This window comes from Rhinatrema bivittatum, chromosome 8 (genome assembly GCF_901001135.1).
Source record: "Rhinatrema bivittatum chromosome 8, aRhiBiv1.1, whole genome shotgun sequence".
NCBI classification, from domain to species: Eukaryota; Metazoa; Chordata; class Amphibia; order Gymnophiona; family Rhinatrematidae; genus Rhinatrema; species Rhinatrema bivittatum.
This window is the reverse complement of record NC_042622.1, coordinates 72,948,632-72,965,099: the sequence shown is the minus strand read 5'-3', so window position 1 is coordinate 72,965,099 and position 16,468 is coordinate 72,948,632. Positions and strand designations below refer to the sequence as shown.

At 40.0% G+C, this 16,468-nt stretch overlaps 1 protein-coding gene across 1 annotated transcript in view; it reads left to right on the top strand.

The window, feature by feature from the left end:
- The window catches only part of LOC115097189 (fer-1-like protein 4), a 359,866-nt gene that overhangs the window by 16,657 nt on the left and 326,741 nt on the right, over positions 1 to 16,468 (top strand). Inside the window, exon 2 of the mRNA XM_029612774.1 lies at positions 11,861 to 11,916. Within this exon, the coding sequence (XP_029468634.1) occupies positions 11,861 to 11,916 (56 nt within the window). The remainder of the gene's footprint in view (positions 1 to 11,860; positions 11,917 to 16,468) is intronic.

Here is a 16,468-nt window from a genome sequence, read left to right as displayed (position 1 = left end):
ACCCAGCATGGCAATTTCTTATGTTCTTATGTTAATAAATAAACAATAAAATTCAATAAAATATAAATTAATTAGTTTACTAAAACAAAAAGACATAAAATAAATCGACGTAAAATAAATCCAATATTATTCAAATGGAATCACTAATAAAACAATTGAAAATAAAATATAATCAAATTAAAATAAAGTCTTAAAATCTACAAAATCAAAATTAAGCTTCATTTGCTCATAGAAACATCTAATTAAAATGAAGTGATAAAATCGGCATCATCTTTGAAATCAAACCTCATTTGCTCATAGAAACCAGCCACGATATATTTGTTCAAGCTTAATCTATGCTCCTGCTATACCATAATTCAATTTAAATCCAGCCTTGATATATTTCTTCAGGCTTAATCCACGCTCTAGTTACACTTTAATCTTCATATGCCTGTCTGAAAAGCCAAGTTTTTAAATCTCAGTAGAGATTTGATTCCTTCGAGTCTTTTGGATATAGAATTTTCATAGTGCAGATCGTATTCCAAATGGAGTCAAGAGAAATCTCATCTCTTGCCCTGTGGGAGCTCATCTCAAATCCAGGGGTAGAGAATGGAGGGATAAGCAATGGCGCTCCCATAGATGTTCCAAGCTCTCCTGAGGGACCTCGCACCACGGAGACATCCTCCGACGTTTCTTGCTGTTCCTCCTGGCCACCCATGACTGAAGAGAAAGCTCCCATCGGCCTCTGCATGCCCGAGTGCTGACTAGCTGCAACAATCCCTAGCGGCTCTTCCACTTCTGGTTTTGCTGTGTCTACGTGGAGTCCGGTTCCAAGAGATACCAACAGCTCCGGCCAAGGGGGTATGCTATGCTGCTCCAGGCTGAGAGAAACCTCAGCCTCCAACCAGGGAAAAGCTTCTATCTCCACCCCAGAAACAAAAGGCACTGGCCAAGGAGTGGAAGCAAGAAGCTCTGAGGTGACAAATGGCAAAACGGATTGCTGACTAAAGGTAGGAGGTAGTTGAGTCAATGGGGGACACACTCCCCTTTCCACTTTCTCCCCATAGTAAAGGAAAAATACCAGCAGGATCTCAGAGTTTCAGTGTCCTACCTCTAGAATGCCATTTTGATTTCCCTGGAAATGGTATTTATGGAGATGATTTGGAGAAACTGAAACAAATCACAGTGAACCTGGAAGATATAATAGGACAGACTGACAAATTACCATAGTTCTGACAGAACTAAAAAATGAAATTGCAGATCTATTACTAGTAAATTTTAACCTAGCATTAAAATCGTCTATTGTGGGGCTTTCGGTGATGACATCATCCTGAGCTGGTGGCCCTAGGTCTCTCTCCCTGGGAGTCAGCGGGTGTAACCATCAAACTACCTAAAATACTTTCCTGGTGTGGGAATACATGGACAATTTTGTTATAAAGAAAGGTAGCGAGATGGAAGGGCGATCCAAGAGATTAGGAGCAAATAAAGTTCTATGCACTGATGACAAGATGGCGGCGGAGATGAGTTCTTCTACTAGCGAGGGCCTATCGGAAGCAGCATTAAGAGAGTTCACCCATGCAGTTACCGCAGCAGTCACAGACCAACTTCAGAAACTATAGCCTTCTTTAGCTGAATTGAGAGAGAAAGTAGACACTTATAATTCTTCCCTCTCAGGTATTCCCACCAAAGTTTCATAGCATGAATATTGTATAGAAACATTGGATACTGCGACAGCAGAACCGAAGGCCAAAAATAAGCAGCTGGAAGAAAAGCTCGACAATCTTGAAAATTGGAGCAGAGAGAACAACTTAAAAATTCTGGGTGCGCCCAAATCGATCCAGGTTCTACTGGGTCTTCTAAATGTAAATGTAACAGAGAGGCCAATTTTGGTTGAGCAGGTGCATCACCTAGGAGTCGGAGGTCCCAATATGCCCAAGCCTCAGCAAGTAATAGTTAAATTTCTCAGTTATACAGATAAAATGAAGTTGTTAACTGCTTACCGGAAGTGTCAAGAGTTGCAGTATCAAAGCAATAACTTCTCATATTCTTGATTTCTCCACCAGACTGCTAGCGTCTCACAAAGAATTCACTCCATACTGCACTCATTATTCTGAAAAGGTATTATATTCACACTGCAGTTGCCTGCACGCACCCTTCAAGGAGAAACAAGGGTGTTTACCAATGGCCAGGAGGTCAAAGAGTTTGTGGAAAATTCTCAGATGGAAAATTTGCAGCGCTGTTTGCGGCTACATGTTTAAATGCTGCGTCATTTTGTTTGAGGTCTCTTGAAATGCTGATGCTTGCTGCTCTTACACCTGGACTCTGCTGAGATGGCTGAAAATGCTTGGAGATGTGGCTAATTTCTTGAACTTTTCACGTTTATTATTTCTCGCCTGCTATATCTGGTTCTTTATTTTACTGGCTAAGTGGTTATCTTGGTCAGAGCCTGACTCATATAACGGCTATGAATGCAGACAACAATGTTGACAGAAGGAAATTCTCGCTGGGACCGCACAATTAATGGGAGAGTCTACATGAGAGTGTTTTTGCTGTATAGAGTATATTTTATATATTTGTTTTTATTTTAATATTCACTTCTCTTTTTCTTTCTTGGTACAATGCTGATTGAAGAACTTAATGGCATTCATATTGAGTTATAGATCTATGAGTAGTACAATAGGATTGTTTGTTGTCAGCTTTGATATGAAAAGCAATACATCAGTGTTTACAGAATGCAATACTGCAACTATTACATCAGCTGAGGTTGCTGCTGACTTTGGGAGTTCTCAGGGTAGAAGAGTAAGATTGTTCTCTGATGCAGAGGAAAGAAAACACCTTGTTGTCAAAGAGAATATTTTCTTAATACTCCTGTGGATATGGGACTATTTTTGGTTCTACATAGGGGTGGGAAACGGGTTGAGAGGAATGATTGAAGGAATGAGGGTTCTTTGGTCTATATGTGCAATTTTGGTTACTAGATGGGATATGGATGAGTTTGATTGGATGTGTATGACTGGGTTTTTGTGCAGGAGGGAAGTATATGGGATGTGTGGATTTCTTCTGTGACATTACATAGGTGTTCAAAGCACTTGTCTATGATTGGGGGAGGCTCAGGCTACGGAGCTCTTCCTTCATTGATACTAGTGTTATGCTTTGTTTTCTGATAATGGATAGCATTAATATGTGTTAACTTAATGTTGATCAGTTTCATTCCCCCATCAAGCGGAAAAGTATTAATGGATCTTCGTAAATGTAGGATGAGCATTGCCTTCCTCCAGGAAACTCACTTCGATAATAACGAGTGTGGCCGGACTGCCTGATTTGGGTCCCTGCCCTCCTGACTTTACCTGGTGTAAGGATGTATAGTGTAAACCAGAAAAAAAAACTGGATTGGTGAAAACTGTTTCAGTTTAAATCCAGCATGAAACTTGTGCTGTTGAAGAAACCAGCCGTTCTCTGATTACACGAGGCACAGAAAGTTCAGTTACTATCATGAGCCAATGGGGAGCCAGCTCATTACCCAGAGAGAGGATGAAAACTTCAAACCAATCAGAAAAGAGAAAAGAGAAAAAAAAAAGCCTAAGGCACGTGGAATCAGTGCTGCATTTGTTTTTTGTAATGAGCTAAGCTCATTACATGAGAGGCTTCTAAGAAAACTAAAAAGTCATGGGATAGGGGGCGATGTCCTTTCGTGGATTACAAACTGGTTAAAAGACAGGAAACAGAGAGTAGGATTAAATGGTCAATTTTCTCAGTGGAAAAGGGTAAACAGTGGAGTGCCTCAGGGATCTGTACTTGGACTGGTGCTTTTCAATATATATATAAATGATCTGGAAAGGAATACGACGAGTGAGGTTATCAAATTTGCGGATGATACAAAATTATTCAGAGTAGTTAAATCACAAGCAGATTGTGATGCATTACAGGAGGACCTTGCAAGACTTGAAGATTGGGCATCCAAATGGCAGATGAAATTTAATGTGGACAAGTGCAAGGTGTTGCATATAGGGAAAAATAATCCTTGCTGTAGTTACACAATGTTAGGTTCCATATTAGGAGCTACCACCCAGGAAAAAGATCTAGGCATTATAGTGGATAATACTTTGAAACTGTCGGCTCAGTGTGTTGCAGCAGTCAAAAAAGCCAACAGAATGTTAGGGATTATTAGGAAGGGAATGGTTAATAAAACAGAAAATGTCATAATGCCTCTGTATCGCTCCATGGTGAGAGCACCTTGAATACTGTGTACAATTCTGGTCGCCGCATCTCAAAAAAGATATAGTTGCGATGGAGAAGGTACAGAGAAGGGCAACCAAAATGATAAAGGGGATGGAACAGCTCCCCTATGAGGAAAGGCTGAAGAGGTTAGGGTTGTTCAGCTTGGAGAAGAGACGGCTGAGGGGGGATATGATAGAGGTTTTTAAAATCATGAGAGGTCTTGAATGAGTAGATGTAAATCGGTTATTTATACTTTCGGATAATAGAAAGACTAGGGGGCATTCTATGAAATTAAGAAGTAGCACATTCAAGAATAATCGGAGAAAATTCTTTTTCACTCAACGCACAATTAAGCTCTGGAATTTGTTGCCAGAGGATGTGGTTAGTGCAGTTAGGGTTAGCTGGATTTAAAAAAGGTTTGGAGAAGTTCTTGGAGGAGAAGTCCATTAACTGCTATTAATGAAGTTGACTTAGAGAATGGCCTATGCTATTACTGGCATCAGTAGCATGGGATCTTCTTTGTGTTTGGATACTTGCCAGGTTCTTATGGCCTGGATTGGCCTCTGTTGGAAACAGGATGCTGGGCTTGATGGACCCTTGGTCTGACCCAGCATGGCAATTTCTTATGTTCTGATATTCTATTACCCAGCAAGCAACATACAAGGTTAAAGTAATAAAAGAGAGAGAAATTAAATGCCAGTGAAATATAATAATCAGCATCACTCTATAAGCTAAGATCAGTAGCAAAATATGCAAGTTAAAAAAATCCCCATGGCACTAGCTGCCATAGATTTTCAAAGGAAAACTCCATGAGGAGGTTTTCTTTGAAAATCAGCTTGCAGGCCCGTGCGTACAAAGTACAAAATACCCTTGAGCCTGCAAGCTGTGTGTGTCGAGCTGAAAATAGTCCTCTTTTTGCCTTTACATATGCTTTGTTAGGGAGACACTCTTTCATGTTGTCATCTCCTTTTCTTTTCTGACGTTCTGGATTAATCAGATTCTGTAAGTCTATAAAAGCACTAGGAATTCCAACTAACTGATATTCCATTGCCATGGCTGGTGTTGTTTAAGGAACGCAAATAGCTAGCAGGCTCTTAATACCAGTAACGCTCGTGCTGGTAATCTAAATCTATCAGCCACCGACCTCTCTTAAAGCAGCAGACACTGACCCAATGTCCCAGCCTCCATACCCTCCACCATTTCAGGTTGTTTCATTAGAAGGAATTAAGCTGATAGCTGTCAACACCTACCTCTTTTTTACATGCTTTCTTCTGATTTATCTTCATATAAACTCTTAGGAGTAAAATTTAATGTGGCGCACGGTCGTCCACGTGCGTGCGGTTCCCGGTGCACTCACATGGATGCGCAAGTCACCACGCTCACGTTATAAAATTGGCATCAGATTTTATATTGGCATGTGCATGGGTGCTGATGCATGTGCAAGGGGCGGGATTTTGTTAAAAACGCATGGTGACACAATCGGACCTTTGCCCAGTTCCCTATCCCCCTACCTATTCTTCCTCTCTTTTCCCCTCTTCACCCTGACCCCTAATCCCCATCTAACTAATCAGATTTTTTTTGTTTTGTTACTTACTTCCGTTCAGCAGCGGAAGTAAGTTGCGCGCGCCGGCCAGCTGCCGGCGCGCACTTCATCAAGACAACACAAAATGGCACTGTCCTGGCCGGCCCCTGCCCCACCCAGACCCCGTCCCTTTTCAAAACCCTGACTCTTCCGCTCGTACTGGGAGAAATGCGCGTGGCCGAGCTGTTTTGAAAATGCGCTCGGCCCAGCCATGCATGTATCTCCTGGGATTTACGCTCACCGGGTTTTGAAAATTTACTTGTTAGAGTCCAAATATTTCCCTGGACACTAGGGTTTCTTTGAAAATGATCCAGCAGATGGTATAGTGGACCAGGCATAGAGAGTGATCTTTACTGGATAGGTATATTTTTCCCATCTTTGGATGAATAGACTTCCCCTCCCCCCAAGTAAACTGGTGTCCTCCGACGGAGCGCACTGTTAGCTGGCATTTGGACTCGCATTTTCGACGCGCTAGCTTTATCCCTTATTCAGTAAGGGGTAATAGCGCGTCCAAAACGCGCGTCCAACCCCCCCCCCCCCCCGAACCTAATAGCACCCGCAACATGCAAATGCATGTTGATGGCCCTATTAGGTATTCCCGCGTGATTCAGTAAGTAAAATGTGCAGCCAAGCTGCACATTTTACTTTCAGAAATTAGCGCCTACCCAAAGGTAGGCGCTAATTTCTCCGGGCACTGGGAGGGTGCACAGAAAAGCAGTAAAAACTGCTTTTCTGTGCACCCTCTGACTTAATATCATGGCGATATTAAGTCGGAGGTCCCGAAAGTTTAAAAAAGTAAAAAAAACTGGACGCTCAATTTTGCCAGCGTCCGGTTTCTGAACCCGTGGCTGTCAGCGGGCTCGAGAACCGACGCCGGCAAAACCCGCTGACAGCCGCCGTTCCTGTCCGAAAAGAGGCGCTAGGGACACGCTAGTGTCCCTAGCGCCTCTTTTTACCACCGGGCCTAATTTAAATAAATGTATTTACTGTATCGCGCACGCAGGAGAGCAGGTGCTCGCCTGCTCTCCCGCGTTTTTTACTGTACCGGCCTCCTACCATTGACAGTCCATAGGAATTTCTATCTTAGGCATACCCAAATTCTGGAATATGGAGCTCAGTCCACACTGTGAATTGCTAATTTCAATATTTCCAAAGTTTATTAAACACAACACTTAGTTCACCATGTTCAACATTCCCATAAGCTTCCACAATAAAAATAGCCACACAATAGCAAACAGAAAATATCCTTAGCAGCACAACAGTATCCTCAGCACAGGTAATTAATTCCTGATGAAATTCAGCACAGTTCATCAGTAACAAGATAAATCACTTGCTTAGTTCTTACAACATAAGAACATAAGAACATGCCATACAGGATCAGACCTAGGGTCCATCAAGCCCAACATCCTGTCTCCAACAGTGGCCAATCCAGGCCATAAGAACCTGGCAAGTCCCCAAAAACTAAGTCTATCCCATGTTACTGCTGCTAGTAATAGTAGTGGCTATTTTCTAAGTCAACTTAATTCATATTAATTTATTTATTTATCTATCTATCAGGTTTTATATACCGTCATTCGGCTTCATTATAAAGCCATCATAACGGTTTACAAACATGGTAAAGATTACAGGCACGTTACTATTAATAGAGAGACATCCATTCGCAAAGATTAATTTAAGTGTTTAAGTATATCCAATAGCAGGTAATGGACTTCTCCAAGAACTTATCCAATCCTTTTTTAAACCCAGCTACACTAACTGCACTAACCACATCCCCTGGCAACAAATTCCAGAGTTTAATTGTGCGTTGAGTGAAAAAGAACTTTCTCTGATTAGTTTTAAATGTGCTAAATGCTAACTTCATGGAGTGCCCCCTAGTCCTTCTATTATCCAAAAGAGTAAATAACCGATTCACATTTATCCGTTCTAGACCTCTCATGATTTTAAACACCACTATCATATCCTCCCTCAACCACTTCTTCTCCAAGCTGAAAAGTCCTAACCTCTTTGGCCTTTCCTCATAGGGTGGCTGTTCCATGCCCTTTATCATTTTGGTCGCCCTTCTCTGTACCTTCTTCATTGCAACTATAACTTTTTGGAGATGCGGCGACCAGAATTGTACACAGTATTCAAGGTGCGGTCTCACCATGGAGCGATACAGAGGCATTATGACATTTTCCGTTTTAGTCACCATTCCCTTTCTAATAATTCCCAGCATTCTGTTTGCTTTTTTGACTGCCGCAGCACACTGAGCCAACGATTTCAATGTGTTATCCACTATGACGCCTAGATCTCTTTCTTGGGTGGTAACTCCTAATATGGAACCTAACATTGTGTAACTATAGCATGGGTTATTTTTCCCTATATGCATCACCTTGCACTTATCCACATTAAATTTCATCTGCCATTTGGATGCTCAATTTTCCAGTCTCAGAAGGTCTTCCTGCAATTTATCACAATCTGCTTGTGATTTAACTACTCTGAATAATTTTGTATCATCTGCAAATTTGATTACCTCACTCGTCGTATTTTTTTCCAGATCATTTATAAATATATTGAAAAGTACGGGTCCCAATACAGATCCTTGAGGCACTCCACTGCCCACTCCCTTCCACTGAGAAAATTGTCCATTTAATTCTACTCTCTGTTTCCTGTCTTTTAGCCAGTTTGTAATCCACAAAAGGATATCACCACCTATCCCATGACTTTTTAGTTTATGTAGAAGCCTCTCATGAGGGACTTTGTCAAACGCCTTCTGAAAATCCAAATACACTACATCTACCAGTTCACCTTTATCCACATGTTTATTAACTCCTTCAAAAAAGTGAAGCAGATTTGTGAGGCAAAACTTACCTTGGGTAAAGCCATGCTGACTTTCTTCCATTAAACCTTGTCTTTCTATATGTTCTGAGATTTTGATATTTAGAACACTTTCCACTATTTTTCCTGGCACTGAAGTCAGGCTAACTGGTCTGTAGTTTCCCGGATCACCCCTGGAGCCCTTTTTAAATATTGGGGTTACATTAGCCACCCTCCAGTCTTCAGGTACAATGGATGATTTTAATGATAGGTTACAAATTTTTACTAATAGGTCTGAAATTTCATTTTTTAGTTCCTTCAGAACCCTGGTGTGTATACCATCCAGTCCAGGTGATTTACTACTCTTCAGTTTGTCAATCAGGCCTACCACATCTTCTAGGTTCACCGTGATTTGGTTCAGTCCATCTGAATCATTACCCATGAAAATCTTCTCCGGTACGTGTATGTCCCCAACATCCTCGTCAGTAAACACTGAAGCAAAGAAATTGTTTAATCTTTCTGCAATGGCCTTATCCTCTCCAAGTGAGATAAATGATGAGACTTTCATAGGTGGGCTGTACTCTCTGGTGGTAACCTCACGACTTCTCTCAAGGACTCTTCCAAAAAGAAGCAAGGCTTTAAGCCTAGGAGTGGAATCGTAGCTTCACTCCCTCTATGGAAAAATGTTGCCTCCACTGGTTTCTGCACCAGGGAGCACAAACAGGCAAAAAGGGAAAAAAATCTGTTTCCACCACAAAAGCAAGGTAGGAAGTGAGCAAAAAGCAAAGAACACACCCTCACTATGTTGCAAGAAAGGAAGATATTTATGAATTGTCTACAAGTTATTATCTAACTTCCTTGCAGGAGTTACCATACATTAAAATTAGATACAATACATGTCTCCAACCATCAGATGGCAAAAGGAAGTTAATTTAAAGGAACAGGCTTGTTGATTTTAAATCAAGACTTTATAGCAGATTATAGATTAAAATTCCATCTGCAATTTACTATAACAATCACTTTGACAATTTTATCTATTACAATTTCTTTTAGAAGAGGAACACTAAGATTATTTAAATACCTGCAATTTTTCTTTCAGAATCGTTTGGGGGAAAATATGCTAAAGAGAGAGCAATGTTTTCTTTGTATAATAATAAATTAGTTTTAGGGATTTTTCTTTGATGTGGGGTCTATGGTCCTCCTCCTGTGATCATCTGTGGAGCCTTTATGCTAGTATTGATTCTGTATCTTGCTGATGGCTTCTTCTCCAGGTATCTCTGTGTGTAGCACAGACAGTCTGCATCATTTTATCTCTGCATGCATCTTCTCTGTATTTTGTGTGTGTGTGTGTGTGTGTGTGTGTGTGTGAATCTTCTGCTGCTTTCTGTCTTCATTGGGATTGTATAGATTTCTGCCAGGATTGCAAGGAATCAAGCCACATGTTGTGTAGCAACTCAATCACCTAGAACAGTGATAGCCAACTCTAGTTCTCAAAAGCTACAAATAAGCCTCATTTTCAGGATATTCACAATGAATATGCTGAGTTATATTTGCATACAATGAAGGCAGTACATGCAAATGTATCTTATGCATATCTATTATGAACATCCTGAAAACCAGACTTGTTTATGACTTTTGAGGACCAGAATTGGCCATCCTTGACATACAATCCAACACTATAGGGACCGCTAAAATAAATCATCAGTCTGTACTAAACCTTTAAATTGCTCTTCAAATGTACAATTGTATCCTTTATTATATTCAACAAATAAATATTCAATATGTTACATAATAGTCATTAAATATATCATTTAATTTACATTAAATACATAATGTCTCATAACATCATACTCAATATTATATAATCATAAATCGGACAAGTCATCTGTAGGTTGAGGGGTAATGGGATTTATGATTATATAATATTGAGTATGATGTTATGAGACATTATGTATTTAATGTAAATTAAATGATATATTTAATGACTATTATGTAACATATTGAATATTTATGTGTTGGATATAATAAAGGATACAATTGTACATTTGAAGAGCAATTTAAAGGTTTAGTACAGATTGATGATTTATTTTAGCGGTCCCTATATGTGTTGGATTGTATAATTATTGGGGGGGATGTAGTAATACTCCATAGTGATTGTGCCATCCTTGACATAGCAAGAAGAGGTGAAATTAACTTTCTCAGGTTCTTCAGATGTAGGAGAAGGTAGAATTAGTCATAACTGGCTTAAGTTAATAAAGGGTTTCCTTACAGGTGAGGTGGCCATTTGCTGACTATCTCTTCCAGATTATTTCATGAGGGGCAGATTTTCAAAGGCTACGTGCGTAACCTGAGAAAATCTGCCCCTGCGCGCGCCGAGCCTATTTTGCATAGGCTCAGTGGCGCGCGCAAGCCCCGGGACACGCGTATGTCCCTGGGCTTGTTAAAATGGGTGGTCCGGGGGTGTGTCTGGGGGCGTGTCTGCGGTCCAGGGTGGTCCGGGGATGTGGCCGAGTGCCCCGACACAGTGGCCTGTGTCGGGACCTGGCCAGCCGGTGCGCGCAAGTTACGCCTGCGAGAGGCAGGCGTAACTCCATCGAAGAAGGTGGGGGGGGGGGGATTTAGGTAGGGCTGGGAGGGTGGGTTAGATAGGGGAAGGGAGGGAAAGGTAGGGGGATCCAAAAAAAAGTTCCCTCCGAGTCGCTCCGATTTCGGAGCGGCCTTGAAGGGAACGGGGAAAACCATCGGGTCTCCCCTTGGGCTCGGCGCGTGCGAGGTGCACATGTGTGCACCCCTTTGCGTGCGCCGACCCCGGATTTTATAACATGCGCATGGCAGCGCGTGCATTTTATAAAATCGGGTGTAAATTTGTGCGCGCCGGGTAGCGTGCACAAATGTACCCCGCGCGTAGGAATTAAAATCGGCCCCTTAGTGAGCAGTATTTGACCTGTAATTAGTTGTAGGTTAATTTTGTTTAGGTAAATGATTGATCTTTGTCTGCCTGAATGTCCCTTTTGATGGGTCTATTTATGGGCTTGGTGCCTTTCCTAGAGACTATTCTTTTAGTATTCAGTTCTCCAACTGACAGGCTGTTTTGGGTGGGGGTAGATTACAGTATGCAATATGTTGCAAATTGTATCATTTTTTAATCTGTTAAAGCAGAGTGTGACTCTTACAACAAACTCTTTACATAGAGTTTATTTAAACAATATAAAAATTACTCAAAATAGGAGATAATTCTTGTGAAAAAAATTTTTAATTTCAAAATGTCCTTAATTTTCTTTCAAGGTTTTACACACAAGACAAAGAAAATTCATTGCGGCTCAGAAGCAGAGTTTGGGGAGGTAAGTGAAGGGAGGCATGGCTCTGCGAGCTGTGAATCCGACCATCATGTGCTGATATATTTCAGTGTGTCCATCTTGTGAAAGTGGATTTTCCTGTAATCATTATTAAAATTGTATTATTTTTATATAAAACAGTCTGGTTTCCATAGCAGTCCAGTCAAATGCACGGAATTAAAGGTTAACAAACAAAAAAAATATAATACTGTAATGAACAAGGTAAATGTGGCTATATCAATACTGAGATACAATTAATACTTACTTAACAAACATCATACAGTTACAACAGATAAGGGAGCTCCTCCCTAAGGAGCTTATAAACCAAATGAGATGAAACAGGAACCCCCAACAATATGAGAATAGGGACAGCAACAATTGTGTTGTGTAGTAGACGAGGATAGGCAAAGAGTAACATGTTCATTTTGCAGATAGTTGTGAAATTTCCACAATGTAAGTATTCCGAACACTAGTTTCCAGAGACATTAAAAGACGTATTTTCATGTGTAGAGACCACCTTGGGATCTCCACTAGTTGCCTTTAGTCAAAGATCTGAGTAGAGGAGTGTAGGTTGCTACAGAACCTCTTTGTGGTAGCTGAAGTAGTAGTCTCCTGCCTGCTCAAGTGCAGGATGGGTGAGGGATTAGTTTGGCATGTTTGGTTAGTATTCGAAGAAGACGTTCTTTTTGTTGGTTCCCCTATCCTTGTAAGGTTAAGCCTCACATCCCTGTGCACAACAGATAGAAAAAAGGCAGATACCTCTTTGGTCCACAACCTGGCGGGTGAGGCTGTCTCAGGGTTTTTTGCATTGGTTTAAAGGATTTTAGATTAATTTTGGGAGTTTTGTTGGAACCCGTGGTGCTTTCTTAGGGAGGAAAAATGAACAGTGGTGACCCTGTGTAAGAAATTTTGTGAAGTATTTTCCCTTTTTTTATTTGGGAGGAATTTTTTGTTATCACCCTTCCTGCTCAAGAGTAGGGAAAAGAAGAAGTTATATCCCTGTTGAGGTGAGTAATGGAGCTTTCAACCTGAAAGAGACAACTATACTATCTGGAGAGGAGAAATAGTAATAAGAGGATTGTAGCTACAGACCCCCCACTGCAGTCCCTGCCAATGGAAAAGAAATGAAGGTTGGGAGTCATGAAGTATTGGAGAACATCTGTGCCTCAGGGATTTTTTGGAAAAGGAATTTCAGGTACATCTAGGAGACTCCTACTCATCTGGGATTCTTACTTTTCCATTCCCTGGAGGGTGAGATACCTTGGGACCCCCAAATACTGAGGGACACTTGCATAGATAAAGAGAAGTTTTGGAATCTGAATCTGGACATAGATATAGCAAAGAATAAATGTGTATGGTGCCAGTTGATCACAGTGGAAAATGTGAAACAGTGAAGTTTAATTTTCAGGCATCCATCCAGAGTGTCCAGCCTCTGTGTCCAGCTTGCCTCCACTGATATAGCGCTCACTGAAAAGGCTTACCTCCTGTACCTTGGGCCCCAGAGTTTATCTTACCCCCCACTTTTGAAAAACTGCAGAGCTCGGGGCTGTTGGCACCTTGCAAGGACTTAGCCCTGAGACTGAGTGTGCCTGCCTTCTCTATTTAATACTAGAAGGGCTACACATGTGAAAGATATAGTTGGCAGAATTTATCAGATGAACAGCATTTCTGTTTTTAAAAGAAAAAAAGAAGGATTTGTGAAAGTATTAGAAAAAGTGATTTTTTTCTGGTTTTTGTCTTTCTAGTAAAATATATTTCCATTAATCCACAGTACAAAAGTTTATGGTCTTATAAATTTTCATTAATTATTTCTTAAAGGCAAAAAGTCTATTTTTTTTTTTTACATTTTTGCATTTGCCCTTTTGTGAATATTTTGGTTTGTTTATAGTGATAGATTACAAAGATGTGGTGTAGTTGTTTTTTTTGGCAAATTTATTTCTTAAAATTTTTAAAAGAACACAAGATAGCTTGATATTTAAATTTTTAAAAGAACACAAGATAGCTTGATATTTAAATGTGCAGCATATAATATAGATAGCACAACAGACCTTAGATAATAATAGAAAATGTAGGACTAATCTAGCACAGGCAAAAAGTTCTCATGTAAGTCCAAGACAAAGCAATGGAATGCTAGGACTTACTCAAAGGCTCAGTGGCAGTGATATGTATTGCCATGTGAGATACCTGGATTTCTTTTCTGACATTGCTTCTGGGGCTGGAGATGTTAGAAAGGCAGCATTTAGAGCCCCTATAGAGAAAAGACATGATAAAAGCCATCCAGCAATAGCATGCAAAGGAGAGATACTGTTAAATAGGAAACTTGATTGTTAGTTATACCTATTTCTGTTCCAGAGGTAAAGAAAGATATTAGAGAAAGCAGGTAAAGCTGCTGGAAACTGATGGAAATGGGATTACGTATTATCAATCTATGGTAGATTCTACTACTACGACTACTACTTAACATTTCTATAGCACTACATGACATACACAGCGCTGAACAAACATACAAAAAGACAGTCCCTACTCAATAGAGCTTACAATCTAATAAGACAAGAGACTTGGGTATAAAGCAAGACAATGTTTACAAAGAAAAGAAAGTTAGTTAACAAGACAATCAGGCATAGGATTTAAAAGCAGTTTCAAAAAGGTGGGTCTTTAGATGGGATTTAAACACTGCAAGAGAGGGAGCGACGCACCAGTTCAGGAAGACTATTCCAAGCACACGGTGCAGCCAGGTGGAAAGCACGGAGTCTGACATTGACAGTAGAGGAGAAGGGCATGGATAGGAGTGACTTATCCGATGAGCAGAGTGCACAAGGATGGGTGTAGAGAGAGATAAGAGAGGAGAGGTAGTGAGGTGTTGCAGAATTAAGGCATTTGTAGGTGAGAAAGAGGAGCTTGAACTGTATGCAGGAGTGGATAGGGAGCCAATGCAGTGACTTCAGAAGAGGGGTTATGTGAGCATAGCGACTTTGGTGAAACATAAGTCACGCAGCTGAATTTAGGACAGATTGCAGTGTAGAGAGATGGCTGCTGGGAGACCTGTGAGGAGCAGGTTGCAATAGTCTAAGCGGGAGGAGTTGAGATAGTGGATAACGGTTCTGGTAGTGTGTTTGGAAAGGAAGGGACGGATTTTGGCAGTGTTACAGAGAAAGAAATGGCACATTTTAGCAGTGTTTTGGATAATCGTAGAGAAGGAGAGAGAGGAGTCGAAGAGCACTCCAAGGTTATGGGCTAATGGGACTGGAATGACGACTATGTTATCCATAGAAACAGAGAAAGGAGGAAGAGGGGAATTGGGCTTGGGGAGAAAGATAAGGAGCTCTGTCTTGGCCATATCAAGTTTAAGCAGTAATGTCAGACAAGCAGGCCAAGATCCGGCACTGGATTTCTGGTGGAATTTCTGGTGTAGAAAGGTAGATCTAGGAATCATCAGAATAAAAATGGTATTGAAAGCCATCTTAGTGAATTTTCAAAGAGAAACTACCCAGATAATTTCTTAGAAAACTGCTATTTTTGCGGATGGAGTACAGGGTAAAAACTATGCTTATTCTTTTGGAAATTTAATTTAAATTAATTTGAAATTTCTATTCTGCCTTTCATAGCTTGTTTGCTATTCCAATGTAGATTAGTTTATTAAACTTGGGGGAAAACCACGAGGAAAGACTAGTTATAAGATTAATGCCAATCTGCCCATGACTTTTTGCCTTGACTCATCTGACACTATTGTAGTGAGCTTGGCCCTCAACCTTGGTGTAATTATTGATTCTGAATTAAATATGAAAAGTAACAGAAACATGATAATAAAAGCTGGTTTTTACAGATTACGTATTTTTAAAAAACTGAAACCTTTACTAAACCATAATGACTTCAGGACTGTCTTGCAAACATTGGTATTTTCGAAACTGGACTATTGTAATGCCTTACTATTAGGATTACCTAAAAATACTATAAAACCTCTTCAATTATTACAGAATGCAGCAGCAAGAATATTGTCAGGTGTAAGAAAATTCAACCATATTACTCCAACTCTTATAGATCTACACTGGCTCCCAGTAAAATACAGAATTGAGTACAAGGCTCTTTGTTTGATACATAGATCAATATTTAATGAAGAAATGGAATGAGTAAATGCCACTCTCAATTTTTATACTCCTCAACATACCCTTATGTCAGTTAATAAAGGTTTGCTGTCTATTCCAACAGTTAAAATCACTCATTTGAACAAAGTAAGAGAAAGAGCTTTATCAATTGCTGGCTCCAGACTTGAACGTAATTCCAGCTGAACCAAGATTAGAGACGAATTATCAAAAATTTAAGAAAAAGCTGAAAACCTGGCTGTTTAAACAAGCTTTTAATAATGAGTTACCGACATAATATTCGAGCACTATTAAAAGAATTTGATTATTTCTCTTATTTTTAATCTTACTTTAATGGTTTTATATCTATGCTTTATTTTATCTTATTTCATTTATATTGTGTTGATTTTATTTCTAATTTTATTTTACTTTATCTCTTGTTAAATTTTATTTGAATGTTCTGTGTAATATTTTATTTG